The sequence below is a fragment of the Trachinotus anak genome, unplaced genomic scaffold (assembly GCF_046630095.1).
Source record: "Trachinotus anak isolate AG129_WGS33_773 ecotype Australia unplaced genomic scaffold, CSIRO_AGI_Tana_v1 ptg000010l, whole genome shotgun sequence".
In the NCBI taxonomy this organism is placed as follows: domain Eukaryota; kingdom Metazoa; phylum Chordata; class Actinopteri; order Carangiformes; family Carangidae; genus Trachinotus; species Trachinotus anak.
The window spans coordinates 15,143,208-15,170,865 of record NW_027273861.1 but is presented as its reverse complement, the minus strand read 5'-3'; the positions used below and the strand labels follow the sequence as shown (position 1 = coordinate 15,170,865).

The window sequence follows — 27,658 nt, the reverse complement described above, 5'->3', positions numbered from 1 at the left end:
GTAGATAAAAGTAGTTCAGTGCTGACTTACAGTAGTTACTTTATTTAATACATTTGGAACTAAAAATGTAGTTTCAAATGAACAGGTCCTCAAACAAACAACATCATAGCTAAAAACTGTTAATGCTACTTCAACCTTCTCTAGCAGTAACACTGTGAAACACTCACCTAAGGTTGCAGCAGGTGGAGGGACGGGCAGCCAGCCGTGGGTAGATCTGCAGCAGGTATGAGCGGCCATCATGATCGTTAGGGTTAGCTGGCCCATCTCCTCCCCCTCCTCCTCCACCTGCATTCGTTGCCATGGTGGCAGCGCCATCTCTGACACTCATCCTGAGCCAGTGGGAGTGGCCTCAGCATGCCGCACCCACTGCTTCCCTCTCACCACACAGCACCTGAAAACGACAGGTTGATTGATCAATGGCAGTTCTTTTCACTTTCATAGTGATAATAACTATTATCAGTCTGCCAAATTTGAATATTCACACTGGACCACAATAAAGGGAAACACAAGTCAGAGTATAGTTAAAACATCTGGGATGAAAGGGAGAAGACTGTCATGCCAACAGTTATCTATCCAATCCTAATAAACACTCCAATACACACTGGTGTATTGCCAGTAGAAACACAGTAAGACAGCCTAGATAGTGAACAGTTTCCAATATTAAGCATTACAGCTTTCTAAAAGCCTAAACAGTGCGTCATTGCAGCTCTGAGTAACCATTTGAAAATTCAAACAAAATAGTTGATTTTCAAACAAGGCTTCAAACCACATGGGAAGCTCATCCCTGGCATCTGACCCTCCGCATTTTGGATTCTGCATATAATGCAACAGAGATGTGTCACAGATTACCTTAGAAAAGAGGCTTAGGCAAGCATCTGAAACAGCTGAATAGGAGACAGGCCTTATAAATAAGCAACAGATCATCTGTGAGGCCCAGTCTCCTATCAAGGTATGTACTTGCCTAAGCCTCTTACCCTGTAATCAGATCAAAAAAGTTAGAACTCCCGGGCAATGTGAGCAATGTGCTCAAGTAAAATATACTTAATCTTGATATGAAAAATACACCAATCACCAGTGAAATGTTTCAGAACCATCAGAAGAGAAATCCAGTAAGGATTCAAAGACTATAAAGGTGAGAAATCACTTCAGCAGCACCTCATGTGAAGACAAGTGTAAAGTAAAAAATGCTAGCATTATAGGTCTTCACTTCACTTAATTCTTGAAAAACTTGCATCAAGAAATGTCTATAGGCCTACTTTGATTCCAGAACAGGCTCAGTGATTACACAAAAAGGCATGTGTTGATCTGCCAATTGTATCTATTTCACAATCAAATGCCTGCAAATGCTATTTACATATAGCAAGATTATCATATGAGTCAGAGGTGTTTTAAGTTTGCAAACCACCGGTACACAGCTGATCATTTTAATAGTTATGATGCAAGCACGGTACATGTGACTGAATAATGAAATGAAATGATTACATGAGCAAAACCAATTGGAGAGAACATTGCCATAGCAGTATCTGCATTACATCAGGAAGGAGAATAATCACTCAAGATACCTGACAGAAGGCCTAAATTGTTTGTCTGCAGTCAGGTCTTATCTCATCCATAAAATGCCTAAAGTCATACCTCAACATTTTAATCCTTAGTTGAATAAACAGGGAAAGCTACACTTCTAATACAGCTCTTTCTTTTTCAAAACAGAAATTGTTTTCTCTCCACGTGTGAGGAAAAAAGATAATATGGAAAAAAATAATATGGAAATATAGCCCTACAATATGTGACATATACAAACACATTTTCAGATAGTTAACAAACTCGGAGTGAATCAGTCATCAGATCAAACTAAATTAAACTGTACTTCGATTTCAAAATAAAAAAATAAAGAGTTGTATTGTTGTTGCTGTAGAAAGTACATGAGCCTTTGAACAGAGCCCAGACCTGTGCATCAGTGTCGGCGGAGACTGGTATTTCATAACACCGCAGTACATTATCACATCCACTGAAACTTTACCGTAACTTGCAGCTGCTGCACAGAAATTGAAGCCTTCCGCTCAATGATAGCAACCAAGACACAAAAAACAGAGATCATTTAGGGTAAACCACAAATAGTGTAATGACTGCACACTATTTACTCTCACACAAGACACCTACAGTAATGTGTGACGTAGAACTCAGTGGCAGGATAAAGTATTAAGCAATTCTTCACCACAACAACTCAACTCTCCATCCATGGGTAACTCAATTTTCTCTGCCTGGCAAAGTCCCAATGCAAAAGGTCTTAAAACATCACAGAGCCCTGAGCAGACCGTTAACTAAGAACACAGTAGAGGTTTGTTCAGTCCTTACTATGGATATCACCAATTTCCTCACTGTGGTGAAGCTTCCATGAGGATATAGCAGACTCTTTTATGAGCTAAATTACAATAAACTAAAGGATGAATGTCTTACTGATGAATCACAAGACTGGGATTCATGTCATAAAACTCACTGGAGTCAAGAAGGTCAAGCACCAGTTTTTTTAAGAACTCCCTCATGTAACTAGTGCACTGTTTAAAAGGAGAGATGGGCAATAATGCACCATGAATATCTGATAGTTTCCAGGTTGTCATTCAACTCAATCACTCCACCTTCACAGCATGATGAACATCCAATGACATCACATGTTGGTCTTGAAGAAGACTACACTTTAAAAATACTGATTTATGACTATATAGCTATCTGCAGCCTGCACACGAAACAACAGTTGGTTCCAGACAAGTGCAGCAGCTTTCCACACCACAATCTACTGTGCAGTAGTTAGTGTCAGTACAAAACCATGTATGGCTAGTGCTCTGTAATTTGCGCTCAGATCACTGTACAACCATACTTCTTTGTATAACTGCAAGTTCACTTTACCCCACACCAAAATTACTGACAGTGTCAGTTGCTGTGGTTACTTTGCCAGACTGACATGATGACAGCTTTACATCATCACCGTTAAACAGAAAGCCTGGCCAACACCTCTGACTGGTTTCAAGTCAACTCTTTGAAGTAGTGCTGAGGTATTTCAGTTCCGATTCAGTCTAACATCAAACTGGACTATAGCCAAAGGAATATGATCCAGGTTAATGTTGCCTGTAGCAAAAATGAATGCAGACCTATACATGTAAATCCCAGAGACAGCAGCTGGGTAAGATTTGGTCTAGCGATGGATCATGTAGCATGGCTATGCATCAGTAATGCATGCTGTGTAAACTCTAAGCCCCCCTTGGGGAAACAGGAACCTGGTTTAAATCACTGTATGGCAGGCAGACTGCACTGCTTTGGTAACCTGATCCAGGGTCGAGTCCTGTAAGCCTACAGTTTATCACTTTTATCATTCAAGCAGAGACAAGTTTATTTTCTCAACCTGAAAAATAAGAAATGTTATATTCTGAGATATGCCCAAAATAAGCAGGCCTAGGGAAAAGAAGGTCTCGCAGACATTTGCATGCATTATGAAATGAAGTTCTCCATTTCCTCATTACAAGGTTTATTTTCACAAAAACTTTACAGTGACTGAGTCATCATGAGTCATTTTACAAATTAACCTTTTAGCTCAGATAAGGGAACAGCTCATTTCAAATGTGTGAAAAAATATCTAGTTGATGGTAGCAAAGATAATGCTGTGTGTCTTCCTCTACTGTTTAACCATAGGAACTTTTGATGATTAAATAATAATTCTACACAGTCTCAGCTTTCAAAGGAATAACCCTACACTTAAGCAACAACAGACATCAAATCAATCCACATAGTGCTGCTAGTAATGGGTTTGCCTTAATTGATTGTCCAAGCTTGTTTCCGATACTGTTTTCTTTTTGCCTCTATAATGCATGAGCATTATTTATCTTTTTAAATGTCTGTTTGTAATTATTCATCAAAAGCAATAACAGCTAATTGTTGTTTAACACATCCATGAGGACTGAGTGCACTACATACTACAAATGAATCAAGTACAAAACTGCACAACAGGGATATCTTGACAAAGCCAACTCTGGAATCATTTAGGTCAGAGGAGAGAATTAGAGGAAAAATAGAGCAACTTGAGACTCATGAGCTTGTGCCTTTGCCAGGCTAGCTGACCACAGTCCCAAAAACATGCAAGCCAGTAAAATGCCAAGGCATGCAAAACTGCAGAGACCACAAAAGACAGCATCATCATTATCCTCCATCATGGACTCTGTCTGGTTTAAATCTCTCCCTTTAACTCCTGAGCTGCTCTGTCTATTAGTTTCAAAAGAACAAATACAAAGCTACAGCATCTGTGTGAACGACATAAAGCATTTTATCTCAATTGTGGCTGAGCAGAGGGAGAAAAAAAAGCTGGAATAAAAAGGCAGTGACAGAGAGAAAATTGAACAAAGAAAAAGAGAGGAAGGCAGAGGGAGAGGCAGAGAGTGAGAAAGGTAAACATCTAAAAGTGAGACAGAAAAGCGGGAGGTCCCAGGGGACAATCAAAGGAGACGAAGGCTTTGAGATAATACAGCTTCCTGCGTGCAGAGGAGATCCTCTGTGAGGATGCCCGGCATTCCACAGATAAGACCCGGGGTTGTCTGCTCCGCGTAGGCTTAGCCTGGCACTTTACTTGCTTATTGTGGGCGGATGGGAAGACACTGGAGCACAGGACTACAGCTGAGGGGAGACAGGGGCCCTTTAGCTCCAGTGAGCAGGAGGAGGCATTAACAGCTAACAAGCTCCTTAAACCAGACGTTTTTTAAAAGAGGCACTACTCATCCCTGTTAACTTCATCCCACCTAACCCCTAATTATCAAAGAGAAGAAGCTTTCAGTAAATTAATTCCACTGTACACTCAGGAAAATAGATGTAGGATTGGCCTGTATACAGAAATGTTACTCAGCTGATTTATCAACACAAGGGAAATTGAATTGAGTACAATTATAACCACCTATTGAGAAATAAGATTTGTTTTTTTCTCCTCATTAATTTTTCTCTTAGACCACACATGTTCGTGTCCAGACTGCGGCACTGATTGTCAATCCTCTGCTGCAAGGGAACAATTAGACACAGTTGTATGGGGTTCAGTATCTCCCTGAGCCCTGGTATGACCACAACATCATTATTTTTTTATAGTTTAAATATTCATTTTATATGCTATAATTCTAATGGCCACAATTTTAAATGAGTGGGCACATACCTCACTGCAAAATAAGGAAGAGGAAGAAAAAAACTGCATAGAAGAAGCACTCTTTCAACTTCATTATAACTGAAGCTGAAGTGACAGTAAGAGAGGGAGTTGTTTGACAATTTGTGAAAGAGTGAATTAAGCCAACCAGGTCTTACTCACTCTCTCCTTTCTCCCAGCTCCTACTCTATCTTCCTCATCCACCCTCAAAGAAATACAGAAAAGCTCCACCCAGAGAGGACGAAGGAAGAGGAGGAGCGGTAGTAAGTCTACAGTGCCAATTAGTGGAGAAAGAAAAGAAATATTTTGCCTTTATATGGCCAGTTGTTGTAGTGTTTATGATCTCACTTAGAGATGTGTGAAAGCCTTGAGTGTTCTGCTCTTAGTCTGTGTTACAGACAGTAAATTTTCTTCCTAATGGACCTCCCAAGAGTGGCACACACTCAGACTCATATACATACAGTGTGTAAACAGAGCAGCCAGTCAGTGCTGAAACACCACTGACTGACCATGATCTGGCAGGAAGTGAATGACCCAGTGACACATACAGGGTCAATGAACTTCAACTGGAATATTCTCTGTTTCTCACTGTCAACTCTCTTTCTGACTCCTCACACCTCTCCCTAATCCCTCATATGTCTCTCACTCTACTGCACACACAAAGACAGAGGTGAACCAAAAGGAAGTAACTTATGATGTCAACAGTGTGTGCGGACCAAAGATATGGTGACTCCAAGCATTCCTCTTCAGCGTCACAGGAGGACTAAATCTCATGACTCAGGGCTAAAAGCAGTTCCCAACATGGGCTTAACTATTCACTGACATGACTATGGCTGTGACTACAAGGCTGTTACAGTCCCTAATTTTTTTTAAATCTGTAAAGCAAACACTTCCATGGACAGTTTATATTTCCACCAATGTGGAATTATGTACAGTATCTTTAGATGTGGACATCTGCACAATATTAGCCAAACTGTACAATTATTTGACAGAGAGGACAAGTAGTAGGTGACTTGTGATAAATATATATCTTTGTGCTTTGACATGTTGACTTGCAGAATAATCAATAAAGAAAATTATTAGTTAGATCATGTTAAACCTGAGTATATAGCTGGAACGCCTGTGGTCAATGTGTGAAATTGAGAAGGTAGTTGAAAACTGTTGTGTGACTGCTGTAAACAACTGACACCATTACATACTATTTGCATTCTGCCTAGTGTCAGGCGGTTTCAGCCCTTTATCTGTTTGATACTCTCCTTCACTCTGTGCTGACATGTACAGTATTTTAATACAGCTGAATTTCCAACACAGCTGTTCTCATTATATGTTTCTGTTGTCAGACAATGGAACAGGTTTGAAATAGTGACTGAAATGCAGCCCATTAAGACTACATGTTAACTTCCAAACCATTTTCAAGCTGATGCTCTGCACTGATAAAATCCAGATTTTATAACTGCAACATCATCTGATAAAATCACCAAACACATAAGTGAAAGACAAAGAGTGTGCTGTAATTTCAGCCGGTACTTGTAAAATGATGACTGGGAGAGAAAATTAGGACGGACAGGATATCTTTCTTATTTTATCTCTCACATAGGACACATCCTTCTTCTCAGATCCACAATAGTTTTCAAGTCATGTATTTACTCAAAAGGTGACCGGGGCCTTTATTTACCTCAACTGCAGAAAGTAACACATCTTTCTTTGAGGCAGATTTGCATTAAAGGCAGGGCTTCATTTCTAATTCCCTGTGTCATATGTATAATTATTCATACTGGTATTTTAGTATGAAGCCTTGTTTCCTGCCACTCTTGTTATAGTTACTGCATTACGTGTTAATACAAACTCAACATTTCCTGTAATTGTTTCAAGTTAAAAGTCCTGCCAAAAAAGGATTATGTGCATTACCAAGTCATAGTCTAAGACAAACAACATATTAATGAGGGAAAAAAGTATATAGAGATGTAGAGAGGAAAAAGTAAGGGACTTGTAGGAGCTATTTTAACATCTTCAGCAGTTTTAATGTAATTGGAAAGATAACAATGACACAAAAAAGCTACAGGAATCTCTTCTATTTTGTTCTGGTGGACCTAGTCCTGTACTGACAAGAGCAATGAGTAAATTCAAGGCTGCACTCCCCATCGTGAGTGTTGTAAAGAAGACATTTCTGCCTATGACTCACTGTGAATGAGCAAGTTAGGTGTAAGTATAGAGACAAGAACTTCTGTACAAATGTTACTAATATTCTTCCTCCTCAAATTGCCTCAAAGTGAAATAAAATGTTTTCCTCATTTGGACAAATATCACATTCCTAAATATATAGCTTGTTCAAGGACTTTGTTGAAGCCATTTTCTTGCCATTTTTTAAAATTTTGATATCCTTGGAAATCTTGAGACCATGACTAGAATTTAAATAAAGTTCTGTGGGTTTAGACTACGCTTGTTCCAACAACATGTGCTTGTAATGATGGACCAGCCAAAGGCTTTGTGGGGCTGAGGAGGTTAACCATTTGAACATCTGTGTTCAAGTTAAATGCAATCATTTTGTTTTTAAACTAAATTTCAAACATTTCAAAATCCCCAGGTCCACCTTCACTCTTTCTAGGGTACATCTGTGTGCACGGCTGCAATGCTGTAGACCAAGCTCCCATCCTCTCCCCGTGGAAAGTGGAACTGGGGCCACTGAAGTATCCATCACCACTACAACTCTCTCTGCATGACCTAATGGAGATGAGAGGGCCTGGCTCTTTGCCAAAGCAGCCTGCATTGTCCTCTGGGCACAATGAGAAGCACAGGCAAGTGAAGTACAGATTCACCCTGTGTGTGTGTATGTATGTGTGTGTGTGTGTGTACTCCCTGTGGCTTTCAGCCCATGTAAGTGTGTGTGTATTCTCTTAGGATTCATAAATGCACTCAGGACCTGTGTGATAGAGAGATATCTCCTGTTGCTGCTGAGTGGTGGTAAATCAGCCTCTGGGTTCAGCCTCTATAGGAAGTGCAGATGCAGCCAAAATGTGTGTCTGTGAATGGATCAGAGCCCTCCCACTTGAGCCATGTGGCCTATTGAAAGATGCAGCCTTTTGTTTACAGAGACCAAAACCTCAATCAGGGAATTAACTCATCCAGCAGACACCAACTGGGCATAATAAGACAAATGCAGATAGAGAGAGAACTGTGAAGAGAGAGTGAAGGAAAAAGAAGAAAAAAGGGCACTAAAAGCTCATCTCCTCCCCCCTGTCTTTAAGTCAGCTCCCAGGCTGGCCAGCCACAAACAATAAAACCAGAGCTGAGGAGCATCTGCTGCCTCCGTCTAAAGAAGAGGATAAAGGAGAGAGGAGCCGCAGGGATCCCGTCTTTGACTTGTTGATATTACCCTATTCATTCAATATGGAGCCCAAGCTCATGGTCAAAATCCTCTTCTCTGCTGAAATTAAGCTGCTAGAAAAGGAACATAAAAAAGCAGAGAAAGACATTATCAGAAATCGTAAATTGAAGCCAAGCTAAGATAAACTATACCATTTTATCTCCCCCATCACAGTGACCACTTGCTTTTCCAAACCATAAATAAGCTGAAGCTCTGTCACAATAAATTACCATAACCGTGATGGATAGTGGTAATCAATTATACCATGGTCATCAGAGTGCACTGTATTGATCCTCCACTCCCAATATCACGCGTCTGAGTCATGTATTGACAAAGAGCAGATTGCTGTTCGTTTGGCATCCCTCGGAGGTAGGTATGACCCCCGTATCACACACAGATCATTCCAAGTCAAGCAAGCGGGGTAAACTTCAACAGCTGGGGCTGGCTGCAAACAAATGGGACAACCTAATTCAAAACAACTTGAAATCATGGCTGTATCACTCCTCTAACGCCTCTGTGTGTCAGCCCGTTCTGCTGTTGCCTGAGGCAATCCAACATTAGTTTCAGCCACAGCTTTATGAACTCTTACTTTATGTACATTTCACAGCAGGTCAGTAATCCAAGAGGCCCAGGTACAGCATTACACTACTCCCCCATGTTTCGCCACCCATATGCCTCTGCTGTAACACTGTGTTTTTAACTGGTTTAACTGGTTTTAACTGGTTCCTTAACTGTGCCTCTTTCCCTCCATCTCTTCTGTCATACCACCGTTCCCCCCCCCCCCCACCCCCCCACCCCCACCCCCCCCCCCCACCCCCCCACCCCAACACTACCCTCCAATGCCTCCCCTTCAACCCCCTGCTGGTCACCCCCTTCTGCTCCCCACTGCCTAACATTTGGCACTTCTGCTTTAACACAGTCCAGATGCCAAGCCACACTGAGAAGACGAGAGTAGAGAAATTCAGTCTTCAGGGAACTCTGCTTATCATAAAAGCCAATGTGTTTTTGGTTTACATATAATGCCCTTTTACTATACTGCCACCCAATCAGTCAGTCCAGAGGGCAAGCCCCAGTGAGCAGAACAGAAAAGCCATCAAAACAGACTTGAAGGAATCACAAAATATTGAATGTTTTGTATTTCAAACTCGTCCAAACCTGTTGGAGTGCTGCAACATAGCAAAGCGACATGCAAATATACACTACATGCAAATTCTCCTCAAATAATATCCCAGCCTTGAAGATGTGCCTTGCAAAGACTCAAGTCCCAAGGTTCCTTCATCTAGAGGTTAATGCAGGGATAAGACGATGCATAGCAACCAAGACAGTGAAGAGAAATTTATGTTTTCAATCAGTGATGAGCTGAAACTCTAGATTCAAAGCAGCAATGTCCACATGAAATACACCAGACCAGTGAGGCCATAGCATGTCTGACTTAATGCAACCCAGAAGTCTCTGCTCAGTCCGACTGGTTGTTTTGGGATTCCTCACTCATTGGTGGTGACAGCTGATTCCGGAGAGTTTTCTGGACCAGTCATTTAAACCATATTGGACTAATAGACATTTAGACCAGTGGTAGACAAATACATTATAGTGAAAACATGTATAACACTGGTATATTCTTCCTTAGTATTACAGAGATTTGGGTTGGGAACAAAATAACAAATACCAGTATGATACAATACAATTCTCCAATAAAATTTGTAAAACTCTTCAATGTTTGGAGAGATTGTGTCAGAGAATTGTTGGTTTAACTCTGCTGTTAACACTTGTGGCAATAATATTATCTTCAACAATTTTTTTAATAGCCAGCAAATGGTAGTTTGTGCAGATTGCTGGTCAGGAAGCTGAAACATATTAGGGAACTTTTTTAAGAGATTTAGTGCTGAAATGATTGTCAATTAACCAGTTAGTTCATCATCATCATCATCATCATCAGAAAATTAATCAGCCACATCCATGTACACTGGGTCTTCACCAGGCCTTCCAACAGCCCAATAAACAAAATGTAGTTTTAGCTCGAAAACACTTACGGTAATTGAGAAAGTTGTTTTCTGTGGCCAATCATGTATGACTCTGTATAAATATAAATCTGTATATCGTAATTGTTTGTGTTATGTTTGCACCTATTGTGGAAAAGAATATTCTCCTCAAGGACAAATAAACTAACAATAATTCTGAGTTGGATTATTTTACATGTAAATGGGCAGCGAGTTTACATGACTGTTCCTGTGGAGATATTGTAAAAGTAGGTTTTTGCAAATAATGGTTGATTGGTCATTTTCTTTGGGCCAGAGGTTACTGTACTGGGATGCATTGACCAGCTCCTCATGTTATTCTGTCCACCCACCGCATATGCAATCATTTTAAAGAAAGATGATTAAAGGACTGTCTCCAGTTAAGAAAACACTTCCTTCCCGAGTGTGATAAAACACATGCACCAACACACACAAACATACAGTGCACCATCTGGAGATGTGGGGCAGCTGCAGGCAGAAATCAGGAAGAGGAGAAAAGGAAGGAAGGGGAAGGAGGCAGACAGAGGGGATTATTGTACACGCTCACTCATGTGGGCTAGTCTGCTCCAAAAACACTTCCCCAAACACATGACTCTATTGTAACACCAGAATAGTCACTGCACCAAGTTCATACTTATTTAAAATCCCTTACCCCTGCCGCCGATTATACATGCCACACATATAAAGCGACACACACTTTTCTTTGATCCTTGCAAAATAAAAAAGTCCAGGAAGCAATGCTAAAATCTCAACCTGAAACATCAACATCAAAATGTCATCACCATGCTCTACCAACTGGGAATCACTTCAGTGTTAGAAACATTACCCATCCTACATTTTAAACATGCTTTGGCCTCATCTTGAATTTAAAAGCAGGACAGAAAGGAGCAGGAGGGATAACTATAAAGTACTTGAGATGAGGGATGTCTAATGAAAAAGAGTAACAAAGGGAAAAAAGCATAATCTGAGATTATATGTAGAGCAGATAGTATAATCTATTGAAAACATCTTTCCTGTGGTGCGTCCTGATGATGTTTGGGTGGCCTGGTAGATTCACACACCAATGGTGTGATAAGCATGATAAGCATCTTAGAAAGGATAATTTGTTCATCTGGACCTAGGATGACCTTTTTCTAAATCTATCCATCTACATTGTTTTAAAACAAGTGGACAGTAACAGGGGAAAAGAACAAGACTAATAATGGGCAATGTAAAAAAAAAACTATTCTGATTAAAAAGAAAACATCACTAAAGAGATTTTCCCATGGCACAACTGTTACTCCTACTGTCCCTTTCTCTTCTTCCACACAGATCACATCACTTCTCTTACCCCTCCCTCACCTGAGCCAAAAAAAATCCTGAAAAATTTCTGTCAGATTAAATGTAACTTACATATGGAGTCATTCATCAGTGACCAGAGTCAGACTACATGGTAAAAATAGAGCAAAAACAAACAGAGCCGAGCAGGACCCAGCCAACAGAGAACATAGAGCCAAGGTCTACTGTTCCTGTTCCATCTCTCTTTCCCTCTACCCTCGGCCTGTCTCTTTCTTTCCATCTCTTTCCCCGTCTGTGCCTCCCTCGTTTCTACTCTTTTGTGCTTTGATTTTTCTCTTTCACTTCTCTTGTCACTCTCCACAGCCCTTCAGGCATCCAGAGGTGAGACTGAGCAACAGTCTGCACACAGGGTTCAACTCGAATGCTGAACACAAATTGTTATAAAATTTCAGGTTATGTTTATGGCTCTTTTCACATGAACACAAATGACCTGATCAAACCATAATCGAGGCAATAATGTTGAGTAAACATCACACTATCTTTTGTGATTGTGATTTTTCTCGTTGCCACAGTAACATCATGTTATGAACTTCAATGTTTCTCCAAAACTTGAGGGGCATTTTAGACAATATCACCATAAACTGACTTAGATACACACCTAAAACTAATTACAGTGACAAACATCATGTGCTTCAAGTGACGCTATGTTGCCGTTGTATTCACTGGTCCAACACTGTGACATCCAGTGTCCTCTGTAACACACTGGCTTGCTTCTGCCCTGGCACATATAATGGGAATGGTTTGTCACCTCTACCGCCTTGCCTGGTTGAGATTATCCACTTTTTCCTCACGTCATTTCAAAAGCTTGGGAGTAAGGAATGGCGCTGAGGTGTGTTGACTTAAATTTGTCCATGACTCTTAAACCAAGATGTAAACGAGTTCAGCCCAATTTGTGCAAATATACAAAGGATTTTGGCAGACTAAGTTAGTTCCTGATTCATTTGCTTTATCTAGACTTCAGGTTGATTCTTAAATTTTTTTTCTACTCCATATTTGCATCACCATAGTATGCGTGGGAAATGCAAATGTAGCATGTTTTAATAAGTAAACAACTCAATTTCCTTGGTCATTACGTAGTCACCATACAATGTGCATATTTATCTCTGTCATACAAGCAGGAGTTCATGTTTTTTCAGAGGATAAAGTTCACTAAAATAACCTCCACTACTTATACCAATTCAGAAATTCACAGTCAGTTACACATGGCAACTGTGGAATGTCTGTGGTTTGACTATAGTGAAAAATAAAGCAGGTGAGACAAGTTAGATGATGGTTGTTTCGAATCTGGTCATTGGAGGCAGCATTTTAGATAACACGATATTTCAACCATGTCCAGTTGAGCCTAAAACAGACTGCAAAATGTTCTCATGGCCACTTTCTGAAAAATTCCTTGGCAGTTATGGCTAGATTCTGTTTCCTACAACTGTAGGAGGATCTGACTGGGGGCGTCATTATGTTAGACATATGGGTAAATAATAATGATAGGTACATTCACAGTGCTTCTGTCTGGACCTAGGTCACCCTCAGAGCTGGGCCATGGTGAAGTGCAACAGCAAATTGAGCCTCAGGGTGTGCCCTCTCCCTGCCCATAATTCAGAGCCAAGGGACAGGATCAGTGACCACAGAGAGGATGGTGGGGGAGGATATAGTACTCACCACAGCCAGCAACTAGTCAATCTGTATCCACACACACAGTGTTCTTCCTGAGGGTGACCACTACAGCTGAGGGGGTGGGTAGTGAGTCACAGAAAGGCTCCAGCCCAATATGTCAAACTTGTAACCAGAGCTTTAAGCACAGATTTAATTTTTTTTTTTTTTTTTTTTTTTGCAAACAGCTGGAGTTGTTGACCAGTAGTAATTTTGATACACGGAACATGCTACACTTGAGCAAACAAAGTGGTTTCCAGATGAGTATGAGCAGAGAATCAAACAGTAGAATCATGCAAAAGATGTCATAATCTAGTGTGGACAGGTTCTGTGTTGTTGTTGTAGCTGAAATGTTTTTGTTTGGTGGCCCTGTGCAACTGCTGCTTATTTTTGGCTGAGAAATTGCAGGCTCTCACTGGGATATCTCCAACCACTGTCACTGCTGGAGTTATAACCCATGTGTTAATATCACTAGTGGAGAGTAACTTGCACCTATTTATGAAAAAAAGTATAAATGTCCTTTCAACATGAACTGCTAACCTTCCCTTTTCAAATTCAGGACTGCCTCTCACATTATGCTCCATACATTTGAATATGATGAAAGCCAGATAATGTAAACACTGCTGAGGGTTTCTACCCAAAACACAGAGTAACAAAGATGTATTATGTAGATTTTCACCTAAATGCCATATGGAATCTGTGGGCTCCAGCCTCCTGAAAGTGGGTTTATGATGTTGACAGACCACTTTTCACTTTACTGTGGAAAATTCTTTAGTTGTATATTTTAGTTAAAACTTAACTTGGCTTATAACTTTGCCCATAATCAGAATCTAAACAAGCAGGTTTGGTATAATCATAATCATCACAATCCAGCTTTGATCCCAATCTTCTTGTCTTGCTGTGTATGGACCATGCAATGATGGCTGAATGAAGACTATGCACAACAAACAAATGCACTGTAAGTAGGCCATCCCTAAACAGTCGGACTGGTTTTTCCTCACTTATACCCTATCATTACAGCTGGATCTATTTATAAAGCCCATAAATTCTGCTTGCCACGATGAAAGTTACCAAGGAGTTTGTGGAATTGATGACTTTTAAACCCCACGACTCTCGCTCTCTCTCTCTGCCTCTCTTTGTCCACTCACACAGACTTTCTCCATCTGGTCCAGTCTCTACAAAATACAGGTCATTGCAAATCCACACTGCAAAGCTCGGTTAGAAGCTCTCTGCAGAACACAAGGCTATTTTTTCTCCCCATCTTTCGCCACAGAAAGGCGGACCCTGGAGCATTCCTGTCACATTATTGGACTAAGAGTTGACACACTGTATATACACAAAAGGTATACGCATATGCGCACTTACTGGTGTCCCATTTCTCTTTTCTGACCTCCTTATTTCCATTCATCCCTTCTTCTGTGTTCATACACCTACCCAGGTTGCTTTACTGAGTAATCCATTCAAATCAGCACTAAACATCTCTGATGTGGAGATACGAAGATGAAGCTCTTTCAACTGCTGAGAGATAGGTGATCTTAGATTCTGCTGTCATGAAATTATAATACTATCACCTGAACCAGCTCAGAGGTTAACAAAAGGCAGAATGACATCTAGCCTAGGCCATCCTAGTATTTGTGAGCAGCAGCGATAACTAATAGACTGATGCAGACGTCTTCCTGACGAGCCCACAGGTAAATAGAAATGCAGGCCTCTACATGTTTGACTTTTCTTGCCAAGCCTTTTGCAATGAGCCCTCCACTACCTCTCATGTAGCAATGAACAATCTCAACTCGCGTTTCTCAACATTTACAGGATCACGTCATTAAATATAATGTAGGATAATGAAAAATATAAAATCATTTACTATTCAGGCATCATGCAATTTGTGTGCACTCTGAACTACACAAAAAATACTTGAAACAGAAATGATCTGTTAAGATAATTAAAGTTTGTCTGCCACTTGAAGAAAACATGATTAGTTTATTGATGAGAAATACATTATGTTTGCTTCAAGATAGTTGAGCTAGCTGGTCTATCTGACCTAGTGAGGCTGTTCTGCAGCGCCATGGGACTGCAGGTGTCTGCGTCATTCCACAGGTAGCCTACATCATCTTAGCCCAGTTCACCAGCTGCACACAAAGACAAAGCATGCCGCTAAGGGACTCATTAGAAATCACTGCACTGCCGCCGCACACCATAGCTCGACCTGTTCTTCTGTCCTTATTCTGTCACCTACAGAAACCCAAGAGCAGCTTAATACTGGACTCACAGAAACAGGGTAACAACCTCAACATCTTCAGGTTTTAAACCAGTCAGTCAGATGCAAAACAATAGGGTATTCTGCACCTATTTTTAATGTTTGTGTAATCATTTAAATTTTAAATAAACCAATTTTCCCTCACTAATGATTCATCAAACAGTTGTGAGAAACTAGTTTCCACATAAGTGTAGAAAATTCCCAACACGCTTAACCCTGAAAACACATAAGTTGAAAAAGATTCTAGACAGAGTAGTTCTCAAAACCACTGCAACCAAAGTAGCTTTTGCTACATCTACAATGTGAAAACAGCACCCACACCTCTTAAGTCATCTTCTAAAAATAAAATGCATATACATAGCTAACCACAAGACACCTAGGACCATGAAATTTCACATGAGCTCTATGTAAATGTAAGCTGGATGTTCCATAACCACCAGCCCATCACTTCAGTGTTGTTGCCTTTAAAAACATTTTACATTTTTGATTAACTATCTTGCTGGCTACGGTTGTAGTGTCACAGCTGAGAGCAGCTTGCTCGATAAGCATCATATTAGGAAACAACAGCAGTTCCTCTCATGTGGTTCAAGTTAATAATCCAAAACAGTGACCAACCTAAATTTACTAAAAACACTGAGATTGCAGAACAGTCCCTTTACATATACAACCAACACTCCTGTGGAAATGTAAAACACAAAAGCTTAGCTGAAATTAGACTGATTTATAGAGTTATCTGTGAGGAAATTCATATCTAATATAACAAAAGGTAAGATTTAGTGGATAAAAATAAACGCTTAATATCAAAGCCTGATGTGAAGAAACCCTTGAATCTCTCCTGAGAAATATTGCCCAGCTATGATTGAGGCAATTATCTTTTCATCCGCAGTTTCACACAACTGCATCCGCATGGATGTGTAGACCAATTACAACTCGAGGCTGAGCTGGGGATGTAATTGGTACTCTTTCCCCCTCCCCCCCTCTTGTCCTCAACCACTGTCAGCTCTGCAGTGCGGCTCGCAGGGTACAAACCATTAGCAGGGGGCCATATGGCCCTTTTCTTTCAACATGGCAGAGAGCCTTTCTGTGGACTGCCTGAGTGTTTAGAAGCACTTTAAGGAGGTATGGGATGAAATGGGCAGTAGTGCAACATAATTTGAGGGGTTTTCTGTTTGCAATCATTTGAAGGTATCAGGACAGGTCTGTTCAGTGGGAAAACATTTTGCATTTTGCTTAATATTACAGCTCCACTCTGGATGCCATTCCTACAAGTTTAGACAGCCTTATGTCTAAATAACATCTGTATTCAGTTACATGCCTTCACCTCCTTTTTAATTTCTAAATAGTTACTATAATTGAAACTGTGAGACAGAACGAATTTTAATAAATGGAGATGTGACTCTTAAGATTTCTCATAGGGATTGGGATGTTAATTAGATTTTGAGTATAACAGATGGGGATCTTGATTGTATTGAATATGCTGATGCTTGATCCACAACAGGCCCTACACAGCCAGGCTTACAGGTGCTGCACACACATGCACCCACAACAGCTCTTTTGCCACCCAGTTTACCCATTACAACTGAGGAAGGTGGTCACTTTTTTATATAAATTACTTTTACTGTCATTGATTACATTACATACAGTATTGCAAGAGTATTACTCTATGATGCTCTATTATTGGCTATTATCAACTATTAAATTTCTGATATAATAATAGTCATACATGGCCAAATACATTATGTAAATTAAAATGCAATCTAGATTCTGTTCAATGTCACTTGAGTTTGGTCTTTTTAAATTGGGTAGACAATTTACTAATTAGTTTACTAACAGATAAATAAAATTTCTAAAATAAAAACCAATTGGAAAACGTGTTAAAAAATTGACTCAATTAAAAACAGTAACTTGCTCACAACAACATAACAACATTTGCTGTACACTTCTGAACCATTCAGTAGGTAATATTCATAATTTCCTACTCTATAGTCTGACAGCTTAGCTCAATCTATTCCTAAAGACCTGGGTCACAACATGTGGCTGACAGAGCCATGGTGCTGCCAGTGTGACAGGAGGAAGTGTAAATACATTATTACAGCATGATGAAATAATTTTGTAGTTGGGCCACTGGAAGAACACAACTCTATTCAGACCAGAGTAAATGAGAGAAATGGAAAGAGGGAAACGGAGAGGGAGAGGAACTTCCAAGTGAAGTGCATATGTAATTTTAATGTTCCTATGTATGATTACTTTTTTCCACCACCCAGACATTAGTCATGTAGCGAGCTTGGTCCTGCTTGTGTGTTTGACTTTGTTAAGGTTTGGCCAGAGTGTTAGTGTTTGGAAGAAGCAGCTACAAAATCATAATTTTGTGTGATATTTTCACATATGATTCTGAATACATTTGCCATGTTGTAACATTAACCTACACTGGAAAATATCCGCATAAATATCATTATATTGATCTCAACCATATGTCCTAGTTCTAATTGTGGACTTCTAAATTGAGAAGGTGACAGTAGTTTTGCGCCATAACATAGTCATCAAGGGGTGGGTCATAGTAATAATGATTAAATAGGAAAAGTAGACAGAGGCAGTCACTGATGATATTACTCAGTCAGTCAAAAAAGTTCAGAAAGCTGTCAGTTATTTGCAAAGCAGCTGTCTAGTCTTAGGAAAAGCCAATATTGAAGTTTTGTTATGAGATCAGAATAAAAGTTAAAGACAACAAATTACCATATCATGATGACATATATCAACGCGTCTTCCAATTCTAAGTAGATCTGTTGCTTCATTATCAACGTATTTTACTACTTCACATCACTGGCTGCACTCAAACATAAACTGTGCCCCAAGGACGGCACATAATTATAGACAGTTATGATACACTGGTAATTTGGATAAGCTTAACCCCCCCCCCCCCCCCCGGTAGACACTTCAGGATGATTGGACTCTGGAGTGTTGCTGCGCCAAACTCAAGAATTAGGTGCTTTTTCTGAAACATACGTGAGCCTCGTTGACTCCAACAGATCAACAACCCACTGACATGTAAGTTAGCCACATTATGCTCCAGGCCTGAGGACACTGCACTGCAACAAGTCAGCCTGCATTCCCTGCTCATTCACACACTGGCTGCAACTATGCTACTGTGTGTCACTGCCCAAACAGACGACATGCTGTTATCACCTATTATCATTACAGTCAGACGGGGCGGCTGTGCAGCCTACCCAGAGGGTTCAGTTTGTTTTAAAATGGGACATGAAACACTACTTTGAATGGAAAACATTAGACGTTGATAGGGTTAAAATCAGGCGCAGAAATTCACTGACTTGCTGCTTAACAATAACCTCACAACAGCTCTGTCAATGTAAAAATAAAACACACATCCGTCGACAACAATTAACCAATTTATCGGCTGAATTTATTACGTAGCCACGTAAACTTCTGCTTTAAAGAACAAGCTCGTAACAAAGCGAAGAGATCAAGCATATAATGTTTAACGTACCTTTCCCGGCTGATTTTCTCATTGTCTCGGTGTAATCCTTAACAGCGTTCCCCGCGATTCAACCGACTGGTGAACAAATAAATGATAATCGAGTCGCTCTTTTCAGTTTGTGGGTTTTCTTCTCCTTTGATGAAACCAAGAATGACTTATATCAGGCAGGCTAACAACGGTGGAGTCCCAGACAGACAAAGCTTACAGTTGAGTCAGTTTGAAGGTTTCAAACCGGGGCGGACAGAAAATAAAAAGGAACCGACAAAAAAAACCGTAGTCTACTTTTACGCTTAGATTAAATAAAAAAAAAAGAGCAGGCTGTGAGATAAAAAGAAAAAACAGCCTCAAAAGTCCACTCTTTCCTGACAGACTGTGTGAGTTTCAGACCAGGCTAACCAGCTAGCCTGTCGCTACTTCCTTTCTCTTAGCTAAATAACAGCAGCAGTGTGAGCGGTGAAAAAAAGTTGAGGAAAAAGGCACAAGCCAGATTCTATACAATGAAGGCGCCCTGTTGCTCTGTTGCAATTGTTAAAGAACAGCGCCCTCTGCAGTTTCAAAGCGGCTGTTACCACCGTGTTGACACCGCGGGTCCAGATTATTAAAGTTGAAAAATGACATTACAGCAGACACAAATGGCAGCTGCGTGACCTTCTGAGTTCATGGGCTGTGTTCTGCTAATAGCAGTTAGCTTCTGTTGAGCATTCTGTTGCTAGTAGCAACAACCACTGGCAGAATGGCAGTTAAACCATAGACTGTTAACTGACATTGACAGAGCCACCATTTTAACCCAAAATATTGACACTTATCTTTTATCTACTCCCCAAATGTATCATATTATATATCGCAGCATTAAATTTGTGGTCTCTTTTTATAATAGTGGTTCTGTGAATGTTACTTTAGTTGTGTCAGCTTACTGCTGACAAATGCTAGTTGTCTGAGGCTAATTGTGTTGCTAACATTCTAAGTAACTGTTAAATTAGCATTAGCTATTGCTTGGCTTTAGTAAGGTCTATGTATTTATTTTTTTTACTCTTTAGTCTTGCAAATTTGTATTCTCTGTATATTTACTAGATTAATTAATATTTTGTACTTCCTTTAGGGAATTAATGTTGATTTTTCAGCAGTGATATTTGTTTCTTCCTGGCACAAGGAACAGTTTGAAGTTAACCCCACCTTTGGTAAATCCACTTTCTTTTTTACTGTATTAATCTAATTCATATTTAACATTCGTGTTTTCTAACTATTGTTTATGACATGTTTAGTGGTTTGACTATCATTAAATTTCTGTTTTATTCAACAGTTTTCCCAATTTTGCCATTGCTTTCAGTAAAAAATTTGTAAACTTGTAAAAACAAAAATGTCTTTGTCCTTCATTGGAAGTGAGTTAGCTCACTGCATAGCTGTGTTTTGTTTAGTTCTTTGTTAGTTTTTTTTTTTTTAATTAGTTAGTGTGAGTTGTGCTATGGTATAAATTCATTTTACAGGAATAAACTGAGATTTCAGAGAGTCTAGAGTGTGAATTGCAAAATCAATGGTCCAAATGACTTATGTTTCATAAAGTTATACCTACCATCCACAACTGAAATAGTGATTCTCTAAAGATGAAAACATGCACATTTCATAATTTCAGTGAGCTTTTTAGCATCTTACAGCAGCCTCACGGTGATGCGGCATGTTTTTCCCGACAGGAAAATGGCTGTAATGCTGCTTTGTGGCCACCAGATGTTGACTGCTCAATGCCAAGCAAGTCAGTTATCCTTACTTCAGACTGTAAGTCTAGACTCAAGCAGCCACCAAATATCACACCAAATAGCTTGGTTCATAAATTGCACTAATTGGCTGGATGGTGCCACCATAATGAACAGTTCTATATTGTGACCAGTAAACTTCCAACCGTGATATTTGATATTATATTTTTTATATTCAGGTCACATCGAGCCATTTCTCCAACAAATTGCACGAAATTGCAATCACATTTTTGTACAGTTCATTTCAACTGTCTCAATTGTCCATTTGTTACACGGTTCTGATATCTGTTGTTGTTTGCCCGCAGCACATGACGGAAGTTGAAAGACCCACAACAGGAAGGGAGGTGGTTTTTAGATTAACAGTGAATCAAGTGGCTGTGTTAATGTGAAAGGTCTGATGGTGCAGTGTATGTGTAAGTAGGCAATTGGTTTGCAAATTCATAAGCCGTAACAACTTTATCAAATCAGCTGTTGGAAGCTTTGGTTGCAATGAAAAACTGTAGACCGTAGGCTCTCCATGAGATATGTTTGTCCACCCCTTGTTTTGCTTTAGCTCAGTTTCAAGTCATTTGCCCCATGTGCTGGGACCTAAGCAGCAACTACCAAAGCTAAACTCAACAGCAAATATGAAAATCAGGTTTCTTTATTGCTTTATTCATTTGCTTTATTCATGCTTCATTCATTTTTCCATACATCTGCAACACTGCAAATGTTTTGGCATTTCACTATTCCCACAATTCATAGTATTCTTTTGTTAGTTAAGTCTGAAAGTAAACAAAGAACTGTCCAGAGCAAGTTTCCACGTTTCCACAGTCCAATGCAGTGCAGGTGAATCGGTAACTCTAATTGATTGTATGTGGGGTGACCTGTCTGCATGCTGTCACACCCAGTGCACACTGCAATAGGCAAAGCAAACAGAAATGATAATGCTGAGAGTAATTTGGTGGATATGACTGGACTGACACATGCATAATATGGCTTAAAGCCTCAGTAAAAACCTATAGTGCTATAGTGCTTATCACTTAAAACACACACACACACACACACACACATACACACACACACAAACACACACGCACTTGTGGTTTAGAATACGCACTCTGTGGTTATATTTCTGTCTGAAGTTGTATTTTCAGTGTAAGGGCGTTTTCAACAGTCATGGGTGTTGCTAACACCTCATATTGCTGAAGCTTGTTGTGTTTTTTTTTTATTGTACTTTTCTTGTTACTCATTTCTTTCGCAAAAACAGTCTCACCATAACTTCATTAGATTTTTAGATAGAGCAACATGTTACCTGTATCAAAATGTTTACCATGTATATGGGTTATTGATGCATGAATGCTTGTGTTTTATATCTCAAGACTAAAAAGGGGAAGTTATAATAGAAATTAGCTACTAGGGAGTAGTAGCGACTAGGGAGGCTCTTGAATGTTATGCCTCAGTACAGTTATGCACAAAGTAGGTCAAGTGTCTCAGTTTTATCACCTTTGTAAATTTACACGCGCAGCCTCGTCTTGCTCTTGAATGGAGACACCATGCAAACTTGAAAACTGTTGAGAAAAGCGACATAAACATATTTGTGATGAACATAGATGGAGGATGATAGATAATACCCACATGCAATTTTTCTTATTACTAAAATAATATTTGCCACGAGCATGAAAAGCATTATTTTCTCATGAAACCATCTGGGGCATTGGCATGATTATAGTTATATTTTCTCAAAGGTTTCATTTGACATTTTTCAGACCACAGTGGCATACTTTTGAAGTATTTGATAAATGATAATTATAGTGCAGTGATACAATTAGAGCCTACTTTGCTGAAAGCTTGAAATATATAATCATAGGTCTTTGAAAACTGTACTCTAAAGGGCAAATGTGTTTAGCCACGAGCACTGGTTTTGCTCATATTTGAGAAGCAGTTTCTTGATTTTGGGGTCTGTCATCACTCTCTGGTACTTGCAAGGTGGCCTCAGTAACACTACCTGTCCCAGGGCATGTGTTCAGGGTCTGCTGGCACATGGTTGGAGGTTTGTTGAACTCAAGTGTGCTATGCTTGGTGACAAGATGTGCGCGGAGTGAATAGTGTGATTGTGTCCTCTCCATACCACAGCTGCATGATGAGGCATATGAAACCCTCTATCTACAGGGAGGGGTACCTTTCCATCTGATTGGGAGTTCCTGTTTTTCTCTTGTAGTCTGCCTCTAAAATAAATTCTAATTTGAGGCTTTTGTAATAAGGCCTTGCTTTTGTGCCACGGTCTCGTAAGCTCAAGTGAGACTCTTGCCACATATCCTTAAAAATATTGAGTCATGTTACTTTACAAAACATTTACAACTGGCTTAGTGTGGCACATGTTTTGAAAGAGCCTTTCCCGTATAAGTTATCATAGGTCAAATTGAGCAATACCCTTTAATGTGCAGTAGTAGTAAAATTTGCATGATGTCCTTGGAAAACATGTTCTTGATGCACCAGAAAAATTATGAAATACTGATGAAAAATTAGAATAAGGATAGATTTTCTGAAATGACTAGTAAACAATCATCAAACAACATTTGACCTCTTAGACTTTGAAATTCTGAAAATGTAGTCAGCTGCGAAATTGTCACAGTTGCTTTTTCTCTCCAAGATGATGGAACAAAAATGATGTGTTGCATATCACACGTTTGTGTTCGTGTGTGTGTGTGTGTGTGTGTGTGTGTGTGTGTGTGTGAGAGTGTATGTTTTGGGTGTGGTGTGACTATCTAACCTTCACTGCTTACTTCCCCATCAAAACTATGCAGCAAATCTGTAGTCAGCTATAACTGCGCTACCTTCTCCTACACTCAGCATCACCATCAGCAGCCAGAGTAAGTACTCTCCGCAACACTCCACTCCCATCACTCTGCAGCCCAGATAATTACTTGGAATGAATTTGAGCAACATCTTTTAGAACATGAAATTAGAATAAAATGTAAAATATTTTAAATTTTACACCGATTTCCAAATTTCCACTTAACTCTTGCGGTATGACATGCAGTGCTCGATGTGCAGAAGTGAATGTATTTTGTAGGTATTCCTACTTTCCTGCCTTCCTGCTTTTAGGCAGTTTTATCTAAAACTTTATAAATCTTGGGAAAAAACTTTATGTTTATCAAGTCTATTTTGATTAATTGATTTGACTGATTTCACTGAAGAGGGTTTAAGTAAAAAAAAGAAGGAATAAAAACTTTTGATCTTCCACAGTTATTTGTTTTAATTAGTTTTATAATTAGTTTTATAATTAGATTATAATTTAGTTAACATCACTGCCCGGAAATTTTAAGAAAGCATTTTACAGTGTTCTTATTATATACGTATTTCCTTCATGTGGTGATTTAAATGCCCTTGGCAGCTGCTCACTCATCCTGTGTTAACCACAGCTGGGTGGAGTGTTGTGGCACACGAGGGAGGCATTTAAATGATGCCTTTTAAATTGATCGAAGCGCCGTAATGAGGTTGCACACAGTGCGGTAATGAGAGGGGAATGTTCTCTTATTGGTTTCATATAGATGCCTTATTGAAATTGTTCTGACTTCTTCTTTCTTGTCTACTCAGGTAGGTGTTGAGCACAGGCAGAGAGCTCCAGTGGTTAGAGTGTGACGGTAGCCTGTTTGAACACAGGAGTGCCACACTAATTCCCGTGCAGCTCATACCAGCTCGGTTCAGCCCGTTCCCGCCCACAGCCTTAATCTTGCCCACCCCAGCCATTGCTATGAATGTCTTCTCCTCCCTCACTTCCCCCTCCTCCTGCCCCCACTTGTACCACTCACCCAGTTACCCCAGCAATGCCACCATATCAGATGCCACCACAACAGCCAGTGAGATCAGCCAAGTGATTCTGCAGCACTACAACCACACCGGCCGCCTGCAGAACAGAACCATCTCAAACACCCAAACCCATGTCAGTGTCTCCATAGTTGTCTTCCTCTCCTTCAGCATCTTCATCATTCTGGAGAATCTACTGGTGCTGGTGGCCGTTATCTCCCGCATCCGCCACAGCCGGCGCTGGGTTTATGTCTGCATTGCCAACATTACACTGAGTGATCTCATCACAGGTGCTGCCTACCTGGTCAACATCTGTATGTCTGGCAACCAGACATTCCGCCTCACCCCCGCTCTGTGGCTCTTCAGGGAGGGGATGCTGTTTGTGGCCCTGGCAGCATCCATATTCAGTTTGCTGCTGATTGCTGTGGAGCGTTACACCACTATGATGAAGCCACTGCCCCAGAAATCATCCAGGAAGACCTACTATAGGATCTACAGCTTGGTGGCGCTCTGCTGGGCTTTTGCGCTGGTGATTGGCTTCCTCCCCTTGCTGGGCTGGAACTGTGTTTGCAGCCTGGATGGATGCTCCACCCTCCTCCCTCTCTACTCCAAGACCTACATCTTTTTCTCCCTCATCATCTTCTTCCTCATCCTGCTGGCTATTGGTGTGCTCTATGGTGCCATCTACTGCCATGTACACAAGAGTGCACAGCTGGGCCCCCATCGCAGTCGCAAGCGCTCCTTGGCTCTGCTTAAAACTGTGATCACTATCGTTGGGGTCTTTATGCTCTGCTGGGGGCCACTGTTCCTGCTGTTACTGGTGGATTTCTTCTGTGTCTCCCGTCAATGTGCACTGCTGTTCAGCGCTGACTATTTCATCTCCCTGGCTGTTCTCAACTCCGGCCTGAACCCTATCATCTATGCCCTGGGCAGCAGTGAGATGAGGAAGGCTATTGCTGATTTGCTGTGCTGCTGCTGCTTGAGGGCCGGCCTGTGTCACCCAGACACATTCACATCCAAGGACACCAGCAGCACTTCTGAGAGCAGACGGGACAGTCTGCGAAACAGCTTTAACAAGGTCAGGAATCATAGCGTGGCTTCCCCTCCATCAACCCCAAGCAAGTCTTGCAGGGCGCCCAAAAAATACAGGCTGAGCTCCACTACCAGCTGCCTGTCAGTTTCAAGTGGTTAAACCACAATGTGCTCCCCTCCCAAGTAAACAAGACCTGTGTGCACTGATACACGTCTAACCATTTCCTCTGAATTTTGGCTTGAATGTTTACTGCTCTGCCAGTAGGTACTAGCACTGTTGATTAAGAAATCTCATCATTGTATCCCAGGCATTTTTTTTTTTGCATTACCAGAAATCTTTTTGTCTATGCATTTTACACATTTACTGTATTGATCTGTACTTATTTACATATATATACATATATATTTTTGTGGATTTAAAAAAAGATTAATTACAAGACTAATTATCAACATAAACATTTAATGTATAATGTGAAAAATTATAAAAGGTGTATATATGGTTATGCCATTGTATTCTAACATTTTGTATTTAGCCTACTGTTCAACTGTATTCAGGCAAGTGATGAACATATAAATAAAATTTATTTTGCTCTATGTATGAGTGCATGCTGTATGCATTAAGTATAGTAGCTACCTCAGCTTTCCTCTGGAGGGAGACATGTCACCGAAACCTGCACTGGCTGCTGCAGATGGATCAGGTGATTCAAAATGGTTTAGATTTCCTTTGCCTCAAAATGTACATTGAAGTAATCTCAAAGCAAATGCTTAATAGTTTTCTAGATTTAACATATTTACATTTTACATATCCCAACACATTGAAAGTATGTATTCTAATCTCTGTTAAAAACAAGATCTTTGTTCATTCATCAGTTTAATGCAGATTCTGCAGAAACTGCACATGAGAGAAAATATTTCTTACTAGTTTTATAGAAGGTTTGTCTTCTTTGTTGGACCTAACAGACTTCTCAAAAGGCCTTTTCCACACTGCTCTTTCCTCTCTGCTTTTCTGACAGGATGACTGATTGAAGTTCAGTGCAGAGGAGGTGAGGGCTGGGACTGCAGCCCCAAGGGCACATATAGCCCGGGCTAATTGATAAATTCATTATGACTGTCTGGCAGGCTAGATAGATAAGGTTTAGCAGATAGTATGCAGCCATAGGTTATACAGGCTACTGTACTGTACTTCTGCTGCTGTACACTGGAACAACTTGTTTTGTCTTGAACTGAGATTGTAGGAGGTTCACAAAACCAACGGTCTGACACTCTGCAAAGGCGGAGTATGCAAAGCATGTGTCTACCAGTTTCACTATGTATTTCATGAAACTCACCGCAATAGATCATGGCCATAAGGTGCAGTCTTACTAACTGTGAGAACTCATTACTATGTATGCTATTTAAAGATTGAAGATGTGAAAGTTCCCATTTTCAGAAAAACGTTTTTGCTTTACTTTTTTAAGTATGTATACTTGCACTAAGGCAGTGGCTCAGTTCTCACATCATATCTTTAAAATAATGATAATTTATATCTTTAACCACCTGAAAAAGTATTTCTCTATAACATTAAATATTCATGACTAAATAAGCAACAGAGGAAGTTAAAGTTCATAAAAAAGCACCGACAGTTATTATTTATAAGCTTTTAGTTTGGGAAAAGCTCAGCTAATTTGTTGCAGAGTGGTGTGATCAGATTTGATTGATGGTGACAACATGAGTAAACAACCCACCAACCGTCACCACATTCAGATTCAAATGATGCTAAATGATGATTGGTGCTCAGAAGTGCGTGACATTACCTTTGTTCAACTAAA

The 27,658-nt window shown here is 40.1% G+C and overlaps 2 protein-coding genes and 1 long non-coding RNA gene across 11 annotated transcripts in view; 2 read left to right on the top strand and 1 right to left on the bottom strand.

The window, feature by feature from the left end:
* LOC139627154 (myosin IXB) overlaps positions 1-19,858 on the bottom strand; it is a 56,326-nt gene extending 36,468 nt beyond the window's left edge. For 3 of the 9 annotated variants that reach the window (XM_071487850.1, XM_071487856.1, XM_071487849.1), the window contains exons 1-2: positions 19,291-19,851; positions 168-391 (exon numbers count right to left, since the gene is read on the bottom strand). In XM_071487850.1, the coding sequence (XP_071343951.1) occupies positions 168-328 (161 nt within the window). In that variant the 5' untranslated portion in view covers positions 329-391; positions 19,291-19,851. Of the gene's footprint in view, positions 1-167; positions 392-19,290 lie in introns of all 9 variants that reach the window. The other 6 variants (XM_071487854.1, XM_071487855.1, XM_071487847.1 and 3 more) reach the window with 4 other exon arrangements.
* A 251-nt stretch (positions 19,859-20,109) lies between these two features.
* On the top strand, positions 20,110-21,381 carry LOC139627158 (uncharacterized). The gene is made up of 3 exons (XR_011692510.1): positions 20,110-20,459; positions 20,970-21,051; positions 21,335-21,381. It is a non-coding gene; the product is annotated as an uncharacterized lncRNA (long non-coding RNA).
* Positions 21,382-23,785: 2,404 nt separating this feature from the next.
* Positions 23,786-26,444, top strand: s1pr4 (sphingosine-1-phosphate receptor 4). Its single transcript, XM_071487857.1, has 2 exons — positions 23,786-23,881; positions 24,609-26,444. Exon 2 carries the CDS (start codon positions 24,766-24,768, stop codon positions 26,008-26,010), a length of 1,245 nt encoding a protein of 414 aa, XP_071343958.1. The 5' UTR covers positions 23,786-23,881; positions 24,609-24,765; the 3' UTR covers positions 26,011-26,444.
* The last annotated feature ends 1,214 nt before the right edge of the window (positions 26,445-27,658 follow it).